This window comes from Liolophura sinensis, chromosome 7 (genome assembly GCF_032854445.1).
Source record: "Liolophura sinensis isolate JHLJ2023 chromosome 7, CUHK_Ljap_v2, whole genome shotgun sequence".
Lineage (NCBI taxonomy): Eukaryota > Metazoa > Mollusca > Polyplacophora > Chitonida > Chitonidae > Liolophura > Liolophura sinensis.
The window spans coordinates 52356316-52370200 of NC_088301.1; the positions used below are offsets into that span (position 1 = coordinate 52356316).

Genomic DNA, 13885 nt, shown 5'->3' on the forward strand with positions numbered 1-13885 from the left:
GCCCAGTGTAACCGTCTATCTTGTATGTCATGTGTAACATCATAGATGGCGCCTCTTGTAGCATGAGGTCTTCACATATTAACGGGAAAGACGTAATCGTCCGTTACTTTTGAATCACAATCTGATCGGTTAGGGTCTGTAACGCTCGTCATTTTCAAACTGTATCTAATACCGCTTAACCTGGGGCTAGGGGCCTTAAAGGTAGCCATGCTAATTACATCAGCATGATGCCTTTATGAACAGTTGCAATTAAAGCGCGACTGAGATACTTGTTTAATTGTCATTTGACATGGAACTCATTTACGGACTACGAATTTGAACTTTGATATGGAATTCATGCCTGGAATATTCATTGTCTGCCCGGCATCATTGAAAACTGATGACCGCTTCTCTCTTGTTTGTTACCGGCTTTATTTCTTATTTGCATAATTTCCTACATACCTTTGTCTTTGGGAGTTAGTGTTAAAAGTTGTTTTGGAAATGGATCTTGCGATTATCGACTTGGAACGCCCTTTACGGACTACGAATGGTATAGAAATGTCGGACTTGACGCTTATATTTATTGCTTTCTGCTGCACTGTCCATGGTTTCCTGAAACGGTTGTGCCATTACTTATAGCTATCATGTCTAATATTTGATGGCGTACAATGATGAATACAACAACGAACGACGTGGACCCCGACGAAACTGCTTTGCAGTTCTAGTTATCTTTTTTGAGGTTATTATTATTCCTCACGATTTTGTTTCTGAATTGTAGAAAATTGGTAAGAGCTAGAATGTTGAAATCTTAACACATGATAGATCTCTGTCTAAACCTTTGCGCCGTGACTTTTGGTGACAATCGGTCATGTGACATGGCAGCCATATTGGATTTTCTTCATAAACCCGACCCTTCTTTAAAAAGCTTCTTCTGGATAATGGCTGGACCAATTTGCTTCAAATTATATACCATTCTATTTGGCATAGCTCAATATTAGTCGTATATGAAAATATTTTGAAATAATGCATTTTTAGTGTGTTTAAATATCCAAATTAATTAATTAGGATACACAGATAACACCGGCATTAAAAGCATTGCTTTTTGTTTCGAACAATAGACAAATGTATGGCATATATTGTGTATGAAGTTTGCGTGACATGAAAGCACGTGGCATGAAAAACGTGAAAATGTTTTGAAAGTCTTAAAGTGAAAAAGTGCAAAATAAATTACACTGAAATTTTAACACAATATAACCCATAGACAGCGAAATAAAGTTTGAGAAAGAAATTGGAATCTAGTTAAAAATCACTTCCGATCGCCATCTTGACAAAGGCAAAATATGGACATGCAACAAATGTTAATAGATTTAAATGAGCAAATAATTTAGCCATATGTTGTTTAGTATGCTTAACTTAACTTATGTGTGTTCTATATGATGAGAGAAAACCATCCCCAGGCGTGTCCCAGGTATTATTTATCCAAATTTTTGAAATCGCTACAGACTAAACAGTTTGATCAGTTGACGTGATATTTTGCAGTGAAATCCCCCAATAACTGACGTTGTGCGATCTCCCATTTCGTGTTTTCCATATGACGTGGATTGGCGGCCATATTGTATTTATATGAAATCATTTAAACATCTTCTCAAGAATCACTTAACGGATTGGTCTGAAATTTGACATGCAGGTAGGCCGTTGGTGTCAATAGGTTTCGAAAAATCGTTGAGTTCCAGTTAAAAATTTGGAAACTCGCCATTGATCAAAGATGTGACTGGTTTTGAAATTTCAATTTTTAGCGTACTCTGGTGTAGTTCAAGCCGCTGATTCAGAATCTGCTTTTATTTTTTGACTATCTTTGTAACTTTTTGAGATATAGTCAAATAAGCTGAAACTTTTAATGACCTGAAACTCGAGAACTATGGTAACTACAATCAGTAGTTTTCTCGCTAAATGCGCACAAGCCAAAGTACGCAATTCGAGAGATACAAATTGAAACACATTGATTTAGCCTGGAGACATATATCGTGTATGTGTTCTCTTGATTATGTGGTTTGTACTGCAGTTGTGATTGGCTAACCCTGTGCCACTGAACGGCGAAGATGATTGACTTTGGGAAATTGACATTAGGCAGGTCACACCGGGCTTGTATTACTCACACCAGCCAGTGATGTCATAGTTCAATCCCAGCTTACAGAATTTGTCACGTAATTAAAATTTTATGAATTTAAAAATCGCTGTACGCTGCTTGGCAGATATCTAGCTAATTCCTTGCAATTTTGCCTGTCTGGGAAACATAAACTGTGACCAGTCAATCAATGTTTTCCTGAAGTTAGTTGAAAATTTTGTTACATGACACATATATTATTCACGTCGTTAGCCTTTATTGTATGGTGTCTTGGTGAAGTGTGTTTGTAACTTACTTCAAACACACTTAAACACAGATGACTCTTGCTTCTTGCAAGTAGGTAACTTCATGTAGGAACTTTGTTAAAATGGATCAAACCATTATATTTGTCAGTTAATAAGTAGATAAGGTTTGTACTAGTGGCACAGAGTTTATTAATGATCTACTGGAACGCTCAGTTTGGTTGACGGCTGTTATACGAATATCTGTTTCGACACATAGATTTGTTATTTTGCTTGACTATCTTTGAATATGCATTTGAAACATTGATTTGTGTTTGAAGTTACAATCCCTACAGAAATTATTTCTTCTCAGGTATAAGTAACGTCTAATAAAACTAAGTGTGTTTCACGATGAATCCATTTATTATTAATTATAGTCAATGCAGGAGTAAGTTTCATTAATATGAACGTTTGCAAATCATCAGCAAATCATCAACACCAAAAAGTCTATTTAATTCTGTGCTCACATGTTCTAATTGGTACAAGCCACATAAATTGTTAAACATTTTATTTTGAGTAATTCAAGGGTAATATAGAGTGAGTTTGGAATCTATGGGTAACCAGTAAATTAACCAGTAAAAAGTCTTGAAAGATTTTAGCGAATCTTAACGAACCTGAAATCAAGTGTGGTAGTAGGTGTTTTTTTTTTCTGAAGGTACAAAAACCAGCTGCGACCAAAAGTGATCGATGGCCATCGTGAGTAAATTCGAGCATTGTCGTACGAGCACCGTATATTGACTTACTATACTAGGCCGGGAAAGAGTCGAAGTGTCAGTTTAGATGCAAATTATTTCTTAGGTTTCCATCGACCACAATTGTCCACGATCTAAAGATCGCTACCATTCACCGTGGGCCTAAATAGATAGTCATAGCTCTTGCTTGGTTGGCGTTAATTGACAAGAGACCAGTTTTCACCGGTTGGGTGTCACCGTTTGCTAACTATATAGATAAAAGAATGTTGTTGTCGCTGCTGTATGTGGTTTTGCTCGCTACGGTGTCATTTTATAGTGACACACGCGCTGCATAAGCAGCGTAAGCAGTGCTCATTATTTGCATTAATCCAGTAACGCGGTCATGATTCATTTATATCGGCACTGCCTCTGCAACCTAATTCATAGCAAAGTACACGTAAAAAATTTTTGATAGGCTCGTAGGATACCATAGTTCCCGAAGCCATTCTTCATGTGGAAACCTGCAGTGGATTGACCTACTGTTGAATGAGCAGTTGTGTAGAATCTGTGTTGTTATTTTTTATTGTTGTTTAACACCCTACTCTCCTAAGACAGTGGCAAGGTTTTGGGCTGATAGAAAACGGTGTGTCCATAGTAAACCACAAACCTTTTGTCAAATTACTGACCAAGTTTCTCACAAATGTGCAAAGCAAGAGATCTGCAACGAAATTTTTGCAAGATTACAAAACAGAAGCTGCCGAGCACTTTCGAACACTTACTACCGCCGGTGACAATTAAAGAATTCAGAACGGGATTGAACACACACGTAGTGTATCTAGAGTCAAAACGGATTTTCGTATACAGATTATCAATAATCGCAAAACCAATTTCCATAGCAACATTCCACGTAAACTACCAAATCACTAACAACCATAGTAACAATCACTATGAAAAGTAAGAAATTCGGACGGATTCTTGCAAACACGCAGTGTGACCTAACGACTGAAAGGCAAGCGCTTGTACCACTCAACTGATTTGCGCTCCCTGCATTGCTAAACATACGGCTGTACGTGCATGGCTTGCCAAATGCGTTAGCTCACAGATTTCTTCATGCGATAATTTCAGAGCACCTGCCAGTTGATGACTTTATGTAGGGTGTGTTAAGTCTTAAGTTTTGGCGGTGAAGGCATGCGCGGCCCGTACAGGTGTATCTATGACACGCAATGGCCGACTTCTCTGCCACCAGCTTAGTCATGGAGTAGGAGGTGATTAGATACCATATCGATCTGGAGGCTGATAACTAGGCTTTGCCCTTCCGGCGGAGCAACAAGCCGGAAGCCAATGTGATGTTGTGGAAAATCACGCCGATATATTTGATTATTGTTCTAAGCCGGCGCCTACATTGTAAAACGGAAAGCTGCAGCGAATAGAACTGGGGCTTCGTGAACATGATGACACCTTAATGGTTCACTGATGTGACTACAGATGACTCATCGTTTGTGTCTTTAATAATTGCAGACAAATTCGACACACGATCTCGAGAGCTCCATATTCTGTCACAATACTTCATGGGTGAAATCAGTCAAATGAAACTTACATAAGATAAAGCTTTGAGGTCTGAGGATTGTAATCAATATGTAAACAGTTCTAGACGTTAGTGCGGTAAGTCGCCCCTGGTTACTTGTCTCTGGTCTAAGTTTGGTCTATTAGTTGTATAATAGTTTCCTGTATATTGCTCTGCTAACTGATATTTTGGGTTGATTCGGATATAGGTCTTGCATTTCTTGGTTCTTTTGTTGTTTACGAGAGGTATATAAATGTCTGACGCACATATGGATTGGTTATACAATTATTTCTTTTTGGGGTAATGTAATTGGCTTGTTATCTCCATTAACACTGCCATCTCATACTTGGTTAAGGGCCTGGAACTATTGGGATATGTGTTGTTGCGAGTTCTATACCAGATACAATCATAAGAAATGGGAGACGTATACTTACTTTGTAAATGCAACAATAGCAATGATTTAACTCATCCTTTGTAATTGTGGACGAATGTATGAGTTTGGAAAGCCTTTGCTGAGTGTATTATACCGACAATGCAAACGTGTTCTCATGTACAGCTTCTCGGTTCGCCTCAGCGTGCATGGAATCAAACGCTAAAGAGCTGTGTTGAAGGTAGCCCATTTTAATGAATGGTTTCCATCACGACGGCACAAGCCTCAACTGCAAAACAACGGCACAAACGAGTTGATTTTGCGGTGGACTATAGGTCGAATGGCAGCATGAGGGATTTCATGTGTCATTCTGCTAAACCAAATATCACCACAAGATTTTTCAGTGCAGTAGTTCCTACATTTACACTTTTTCACATATGCAGGGATTGTGTAAATATTTCAGTGACATACACGCCATATGTAAAATATACCATTTATTTTCCTGCATGTACTCGTTGATATAATGCATTCACAAACAATCTATTCCAGTGTAACACTGAAACATAACAGGTAAAATCCGACTGAATTTAGCCAGCAGAACCTACAGCATAGAATGGATAATGTGCTGTAAGATCATCTAGTGAAGTCTGTATTATTAACTTTGTACTAGAGATATCGATGCAGTGTAAACCCATCACGAACGTCAGATGTGTTTGCCAAGTGACAACAACGCTGTTTATTTGCTTAGAGACTATGTTTACCCACTTTACCCAATGTCGCTCGGTGACATAGAAGCTTCGATGTGAGAAGCAGTAGGGTATAACATCAAAACGTGTATTTTTTTCTCTCCATGTTACTCTGAAAACAGCGTTATACACACCCTTGGGAAGGTGGTTTCATGAGTGAAAATCACATTATAATCCCTGTTGTCGGAGCAGATACTACAATAACAGATTTTGTATGCCCTGTCTTATGTAAATACAGATCAAATGTCAATGAGCGAAACACTCCTGGTCGACACTCGTCCGTTTGGAAATGCTAAGCATTTTTTAGTTAAATATTGTTTAATATAAGGTATTGATTTAAGGATCACTCCAACAGAAGACTCATAAATATACCTGCTGAACTATTTTACCCTGTCTGTCACATTGATGCCTCTATATAGAGGCTGTCCACGCATGTAGTCAAGTAAGAGGTACTTCGTATGTGAATATGTGTTTTACTCTATGTTGACAGGGCCCCCTCCGCACGGTGGATATGGCGGACCCCCGCCTCACGGACCCCCACCGCCGGGTGTTCCAGGGAGGGAACTCACGTCCATACAACGTGTGTACACACACTGTATTTTGCGATAATTCACAGTGAACTCTATTACTTACCACAAAGATAACTTTATCTCTAAATCACGTATGTACAACTGTATGTATTACTTATATATTATGTGTGATTATATGTGTTCTACGGAGCCTGTAAATGGGAACTATTTTCTTTGGTATTCCTTGAAATAAGCTAAACTAGTTTTAAGGGGATGGAAAAAAGATATCGGTCTTACTGGGATCATACCTCAGTTAAGTAACATGCAATCTCTTTAATATTTTGAATTCCGTTTGAGTAATGCAATCTTGTATGTGCCTTAGCACTCGGTCTCTCTGATTCCTCTAGCGAGCAATGAAAGAATCAGGATGACTGACGTGTACCTGACGTGATTTACCTGGGCTTCCTTTTTCCTCCAAAAAAATAGTCAACAGGGCAGTATGAACACCCGTGAATTTGCATACGAAATTGTGTTAATTATTTTCGTTTGGCATAGGTTGGTTTATTCATCGAGATGTTGACATTCCTTATAAAGCTACCCCATAACCCGACAGATTGTCCGTACACTTCTGACTCTGATCGCTGTGAGCAGATGTCTTGTTCTCTTGTCGTAGTTCTACATTTTGTCCGTTTCTGTTATCTCTCAACTTCAGCCTGGGACCCCAGCCAAAGCCCGCCACCACCTGGCTTCCATGGAACAGGCCCATTGCCAATCGATGACCCAAATTCCCACGATCCGACTTACCCACCACCATCAATCCACGACGTGCGGCAGTTCCAAGGATACGAGAAAGTTGGCGGATTTGGCCGAAGTATGCATAATACTAAGTTTTTAATCAAAACGCACCCAGTCAATTAAAAAAGTATAAATTCAAAAAGGTAATTTTAATCAATTTTATTACATTAAGAGTGTAAGTAAATGTCTGTGGAAATGTCTCTGGTAATCTATTAAAAAGTAACACACTACCATACCTTTTCAGTTATTTTTTTTACATCTCGCATCATTTTATATAGTTTCATAAAGATCGGAGAGATCTGATGAAGAAAAGCTTGGTTTTTTCGTTTTCATTCAGCGCAACCGGTTCCACCTTTAGTGCTTCCACAGCCTCCCTCCGGTGACCCTCCTGGTATGGAATTCGACCAGTATGTAACTGTATATAACCATTAGTTATGTTGTTCAATGAATATCTAATTACATACAATGGCACGCAACAGGAGCAGCAGCCTGTCAAAGGTTACAACTAAGAAAACCACAACTAGACTGATTTGATGGATAGGGCCATTTCAATGAAATGACGGTTTATTTGTCCGCATACTAATCCCCGTGCTATCCCCTTGGGCTTTATTTAAATAGCAAATGTGAGGTTAACGAAATTAACCAGCAAAAATGAAGGCAAAGAAATAAACCACATTCACACATTGTATGTGCAAATCCTTTGAAAAATGACGATATATGCCTGGGAGTGGGAAATGGCAATATAGCCAAGTAGGTGAGAAATTAAATTTCTATAGAGAACTGATAACCTCATCTGCCGAAATGGAAACGATAGCCTATAATTCAATGGATACGTAAAAAGCTCAAACGTATGACACCATGCATATGTTATGCGCAAGGGTCAGAATCAGATTGCACATTATACGTATATAATGCAGGTTATATGACAAGATCCCAAGAAATTTACCACTTTTGAAATGTATTATTTCCAATAATTTACTTTTTGTGGTATATTAAGCTTTATTATCATAAATCGTGGAAGAAACTGATTCTCCCACAATGTGCTTTATTGAAGCGAATTTTCTTGACTTTTTACAGGATTGCTAATCTGAACAAGGAACAGTGCCGCGAGGCCATGCTAAACTACGTCAGTGAACACTGCTGTTTCGGAAAGAAAGCTGCTCGGCAAATGGAGATTAATAAAATATTACCACTGAGCGCCTTGCACGTAAGGAGCCCTTTTCTACACATGTATATGTTCAATATTTCACTAATTTCCATAACGCCAATGGGTTAAGCATTGACAGTAATTAATGGATTTACTTTGAGTTTTTTATTTCTATACAATTCGAATTGCAGCTTGGTGGTGATCTTGCAATTCTGACATCTTTTCTATGCATATTTAGAATGAAAGAACTAATTGATTTGAGGTGTTTAAAGTATTTTATTAATATTTAAAGAACTGATTGATATTTGGAAAGCCAGCACCATATTCTCTGCTGGTAACTGTTCACTATGAGGTATAATTACATATTTTTCATTCCCGAGTTTAGGGTCCGCTGTTACGGTTGAGACCATCCCGAAACCTGAAACTCACACTCTATATACACCCGTTAAGTGAAGTCAAGTACATATGCATTCCACTGAGCTGAGACGAATGCCCATAAAGATTTGCTAGGATTTGAGGCGATGCGAAAATGATATAAACTTTATTTTTTTATTTATTTATTTGATTGGTGTTTTACGCAGTACTCAAGAATATTTCACTTATACGACGGCAGCCAGCATTATGGTGGGTGGAATCCGGGCAGAGCCCGGGGAAACCCACTACCATCCGCAGGCTGCTGTCAGACCTTCCCACTTATGGCTGGAGAGGAAGCCAGCATGAGCCGGACTTGAACTCACACCGACCGCATTAGCACGCTAACTATAAACTTTAAGTGAATGGTTGTGTTTAGACTTTTTTTTTACCATAAATTACGGCAACAAAGTATTTGTGGATAGTACTAAATGTACAGAGTGCAAAGATGGGCCTGAGAGACGCACACTGTCCAAATATAACTAAAACAAAAATAACAACATTGTATTTGTCCTAATTTGGTGTAGCCGTTGGCGACACGCATGCTGAAGTTTAATCAAGAAATGTGACCTGTTTTGATATAACCTGCATGACTATTGTGAGCAGGTCATCCACGGAATTATGTCGACTGGACCCCTAGGAATCTGTACACACACCTGCCTAAATATTTCTCACTATATATGAATGTCGTTCAGACACGCTTTCATGCCATCCCATATTAATTATCGACATTGCTGCGCTCCGGTCTCCAAGGAGCCGTGTTGCGTTACATTGCCTAGCTCGCGGTGATAATCTAGGATGGCTTTGTTTTGCGGACACACAATTGCTCACAATTTTTCAGGAATTACATTTTGAACCTTATGACATTTTTAAAGACATTCCACTTCAGCCCGTTACCAAAAATCCATTTTATAACCTTCTGTAAACTTAATTTTAGAGAAACCGTTGAATTTTAGCCCAGTCGTTTGTGCATTACATGTAGCCGTGATCATTTGCTATTAGTTTTTAACACACCAGAAATCTATGAGTTTCTGTGAATTGATCCCATACAGTGGAAGCATGTTATCCATATATGGTTGCTCCACAATTCCAGAAAGTTTTTGTTAGAAAATGGAGAAATACGCTAATTCTTTACAAATGCCATTTATTATCCTCTATCAATAACATTCAACATCCGAGATCCCCTTTTGAGATTTAACAGATTCATAGTGTCAAATAACGGAAAATCGTGTCGATTGTCCTTTAACAGCCCTGGAATTACTTAAAAGCGTCTGGAACAAATACAAACAAAACCAATACGAATACATTAAGAGATATAACATATTCGGATGCTTTTCTATACGGTAGCGTCTTATATTTTTATTATGGTCTTGCAGTATACACTGGAGACCTTCTGCGAGAACCGGTCTACAGGATACGTATTTCGCCCCTATCAGGGAGGTTTTGTAGATGGCCCAGAATACGGTATACCGCCTTTACCGTGGCAAATCCCTTGCACATTTGACCAAATGTTCCATGATCATACAAAGAAAATCGAAGTACCTCACACCGCTGTACTTAAGGTATGTCGAACAGCATGGTGTGTTTTAAGTGTAGATCTGAATTGTGAAACAACTTGTTCTGTCGCATTGTAACTTGAAACATACATGTGATATTATTTATTATTGTAGTTCCACATACAATTAAATATTATTTAGCGTTGGATGCTGAAATCAAAAATCGCGCTCATGTTGGTTTTACTGTTTATATTACAGCGGTGTCATGGCTGCCATGGGCATGGTTGGCTTCGTTGCCACCGATGTCAAGGTAGAGGGCAGGTCCGTTGTGGGTTTTGTCATGGGCGAGGCAATACTCAACGATACGACCGCGACAGAGGACATTACAATGCCCCGTGTAACACTTGTGGTGGAGATGGCCACAAACGGTATATATATATATATATATATATATATATATATATATATATATATATATATATATATATATATATATATATATATGATTAGAGAGGAAATCACAGAAATGGCTGTTGTTGTAAAAGAGTCGTTTGTACGTGTATGATAGGTGATATTAAACCACTGATAGCGCGTGGCTTCAGTTTATGTAGGTTAAAATGGCCAAATAGAACATTCGTAAACACCGCAATCACCCCAAAAAGATGCTGCTAATTGATGGTTCTCGTGGAAATACATGCATCTAATTTCCGAGATTACCAAGGCAATGTAAAATGATCAGTCATAGCCGATGGGTTTATCACCATTGTCCAATCAAGTTTATCTTGTTAAAGTTGGGCCTCATTTGCCGACTGATTGAAAATTTGCAAATAATATTATTTATATAGAGGGCTAGGCAAGCAGGTGTACAAGCCCATATTTTCTCGAATATAGTACATTTTACTACAACAGTCAGGTATAACACACATGTATTCATAATGGTTGTAAAAGAATGCACAAAAATCCACTGGAGAAAATCTCTCGCCGTGTATATCCACTTACGATTTTTACATTGACAATCACGGTGCATGTAGATCTGGTGTCTTTATGCTGTAATAAGGGTGGTTCATATCAAGTGTCTTCGAAATGACATTCCTGATTATCTTCGGCATGACATTACTAATTGTCTTCGTCATGATATTACTAATTGTCTTCGGCATGACATTACTAACTGTCTTCGGCATGACATTACAAAGTATGTTGGTCTTGAACGCATTCCTGCTTTAGAAACAAAGTCATGACAAGGCAAAAATCATGAAACAACGATGCTAAGATTAATCAAACTCACTGCCTGTACTGACAATATAATCTATTGGTATTTTATGTTGACAGTTGTGGAAGATGCTCAGGAGACGGTAGAATCACATGTTCTGTTTGTCAGGGTTTCAAACGACTAAAATGCTACATCGAATTAACTGTTGCCTTGTAAGTTCAGCTTGTATTTTTCCACTTTCTATGGGAAAATGATTGTGATAGGTGTTTTAAGTTAAGTTATTAGTTAAGAATAACATGTTTATGTTAATGAATATATGGTATACATACGGTAATAAATTTTCTTGTGGTTATGTATATGGTCGATATCATGAACAAATGATATTGAAAGAAGTATTAATCGAAGTGTACACTCTCTAACAAGATGAATGCGAAGAAAGAAAATAAGCACATCTTGCTAGTTGTAGTTGTAAAACGGTCTTTCATTATCCAGTATATTTTAACTAATTTTTTAATTTCAACGTCTAGCGTGAATAACTATGACGATCACATCCTGGAAAAAACGGACATGCCAGATGAACTTGTCCGTCATGTTGGAGGAACCGTTATAATGGAGCAAACATTACCCTTTGTGAGTATCAGGAAAACATAACTACACACTACAGCCAAGAACAAAGGGTTCTCCTAGCAATATCTATTGACACAGGTGCCCGTCAAAGAGGCAATGTGTTATCATCATATGCTGAGCGGTTTGAACAGCTGATATTTGATATGAGGAGCTTACACGCAAGAATTGTATTACTGCTATATAGTGTCTTCCTTTCTGAATCCATGAAGAGTGGTAGTCCTTAAAAACTAAAACAGATAATCGATTTTCATCTTCTTCTAGATATCTTGTCGATCCATAAAGATTCGTAAGTTTGGACTAAGAGCTCAAGATATATATAATTATATATATACACACACACACACACACACACACACACATATATATATATATATATATATATATATATATATATATATATATATATATATATATATATATATATATAGGAATAAATCAACGTAGTAGGACTAAACTTTGCCGCTAACATCTCGTCATTCTCTTTTGATAGGTGTGGCCAATAACATCATATCCAATCGCTGAAATTTGTAATGCTTCCGCCCGACTTGTGAGCGATCACCGACAGAGGTTCGCTGCTCAAAAGCAGATAAGTCAGGTACGTCAATTTCAAATGTGCAAATATTATAAATACATATAATTATTGAGCCAATTGACACAATTCAAAAATAAAAAGATTCCAGCTTCTGTGTTAGGTCTGTGGATGTCCTGAGTTTTACTGAACAGTTAATAACCGCTTCTTGTAGACTTTAAGAGGAAAACCGGCATTTATGTTTTATATCCACTTACAAATTTACAACAAACTGGAAACGTGCCCTGTCAACAATGTGAAAAGTATATAGATTGATTGAACAGGTCATTAACATTGAATTTTATTCGTTTTAGCGGCAGCAATTAAGGGCGGTGCCTGTAACGGAGGTACTGTATCAGTGGAAAGATGCAAGTTTCCGATTTTGGGTGTACGGCAATGAAAGGAAGGTCCACGCTCCCGAGTATCCGCAACAGTGCTGCTGGGGATGCACTATATTGTGATAGATTTCATACAATGTGAATACATCAACAATCTGTGATCACGAAATGTCTTTACGTGTGACCATTTGCCAACCATCACACTGTCGTCGCTGGTCTTGGTTTTTCTGTATGCTGTACACCCTAAATTATATTCAGAGCAGATTACGATCTTCTGCGAATTCAGATTCACATCAGACCAGATTGACATCTGACATCACTTTACACACTTAACTAGGAAAACTGGGTGTCATGGTTTAAATATTTTGTCTGCCGGAGTTTGGAATATTGATGTATAGGTCCTAAGTTGTGCACACATCTCACAATTGCACTGCATGGATATACATGTTGCGAAAGATGTAATGAGGTGTATCGTGAGTTATGGTAGATTTCCATTTCGAGACGACAGGTTGTCAGGCACAGGTCTATGTTTCCCGAGTTTTCAAGTAAAGGGTATATAACTAGGACGGTGTTCCTATGTACAAGTTTTTCATTCTTTATCGTTAGGTATACAGTTATATTGTCAACTTCTGGAATACAGTCTAGCAACACATGAACCAACAGGTTTCTTTTAACCACACAGGTCCGCATAGCACACTTAGTAGAGCGCCCGCTTCTGGAGCGGTTGATCTAGGGTCAATCCTGGTTTGAGTCACACCTAAGACATTACAAGACCTTCAGCATGAAAAAACGTGGAAATCCGTCCCACAACGAGGAGGCACATTACATGCACATGATTCGCCATATATTGTCATATGACTGAAAAATTGCTAAGTACGACGTTATACCCCAAGAACTCACTCAATCTTTTAACCGCTGTTGCGTTGAACATGCTGAATAAAACTCAGAGGTCGGTTGTATTTATTTTTTGATTAGTTTTTTACGCCATACTCAAGAATATTTTACTTATACGACGGCGACCGTGCCGGATGAAACCGGGCAGAGCCAG

At 38.2% G+C, this 13885-nt stretch overlaps 1 protein-coding gene across 1 annotated transcript in view; it reads left to right on the forward strand.

Moving 5' to 3' along the window:
- The window catches only part of LOC135471699 (protein SSUH2 homolog), a 33182-nt gene extending 19534 nt beyond the window's left edge, over positions 1 to 13648 (forward strand). The window contains exons 2-11 of the mRNA XM_064751019.1: positions 6227 to 6316; positions 6958 to 7116; positions 7378 to 7447; positions 8118 to 8247; positions 9975 to 10160; positions 10353 to 10522; positions 11424 to 11516; positions 11832 to 11934; positions 12422 to 12526; positions 12814 to 13648. Of these exons, the coding sequence (XP_064607089.1) occupies positions 6227 to 6316; positions 6958 to 7116; positions 7378 to 7447; positions 8118 to 8247; positions 9975 to 10160; positions 10353 to 10522; positions 11424 to 11516; positions 11832 to 11934; positions 12422 to 12526; positions 12814 to 12960 (1253 nt within the window). The 3' untranslated portion in view covers positions 12961 to 13648. The remainder of the gene's footprint in view (positions 1 to 6226; positions 6317 to 6957; positions 7117 to 7377; positions 7448 to 8117; positions 8248 to 9974; positions 10161 to 10352; positions 10523 to 11423; positions 11517 to 11831; positions 11935 to 12421; positions 12527 to 12813) is intronic.
- Positions 13649 to 13885: the final 237 nt, after the last annotated feature.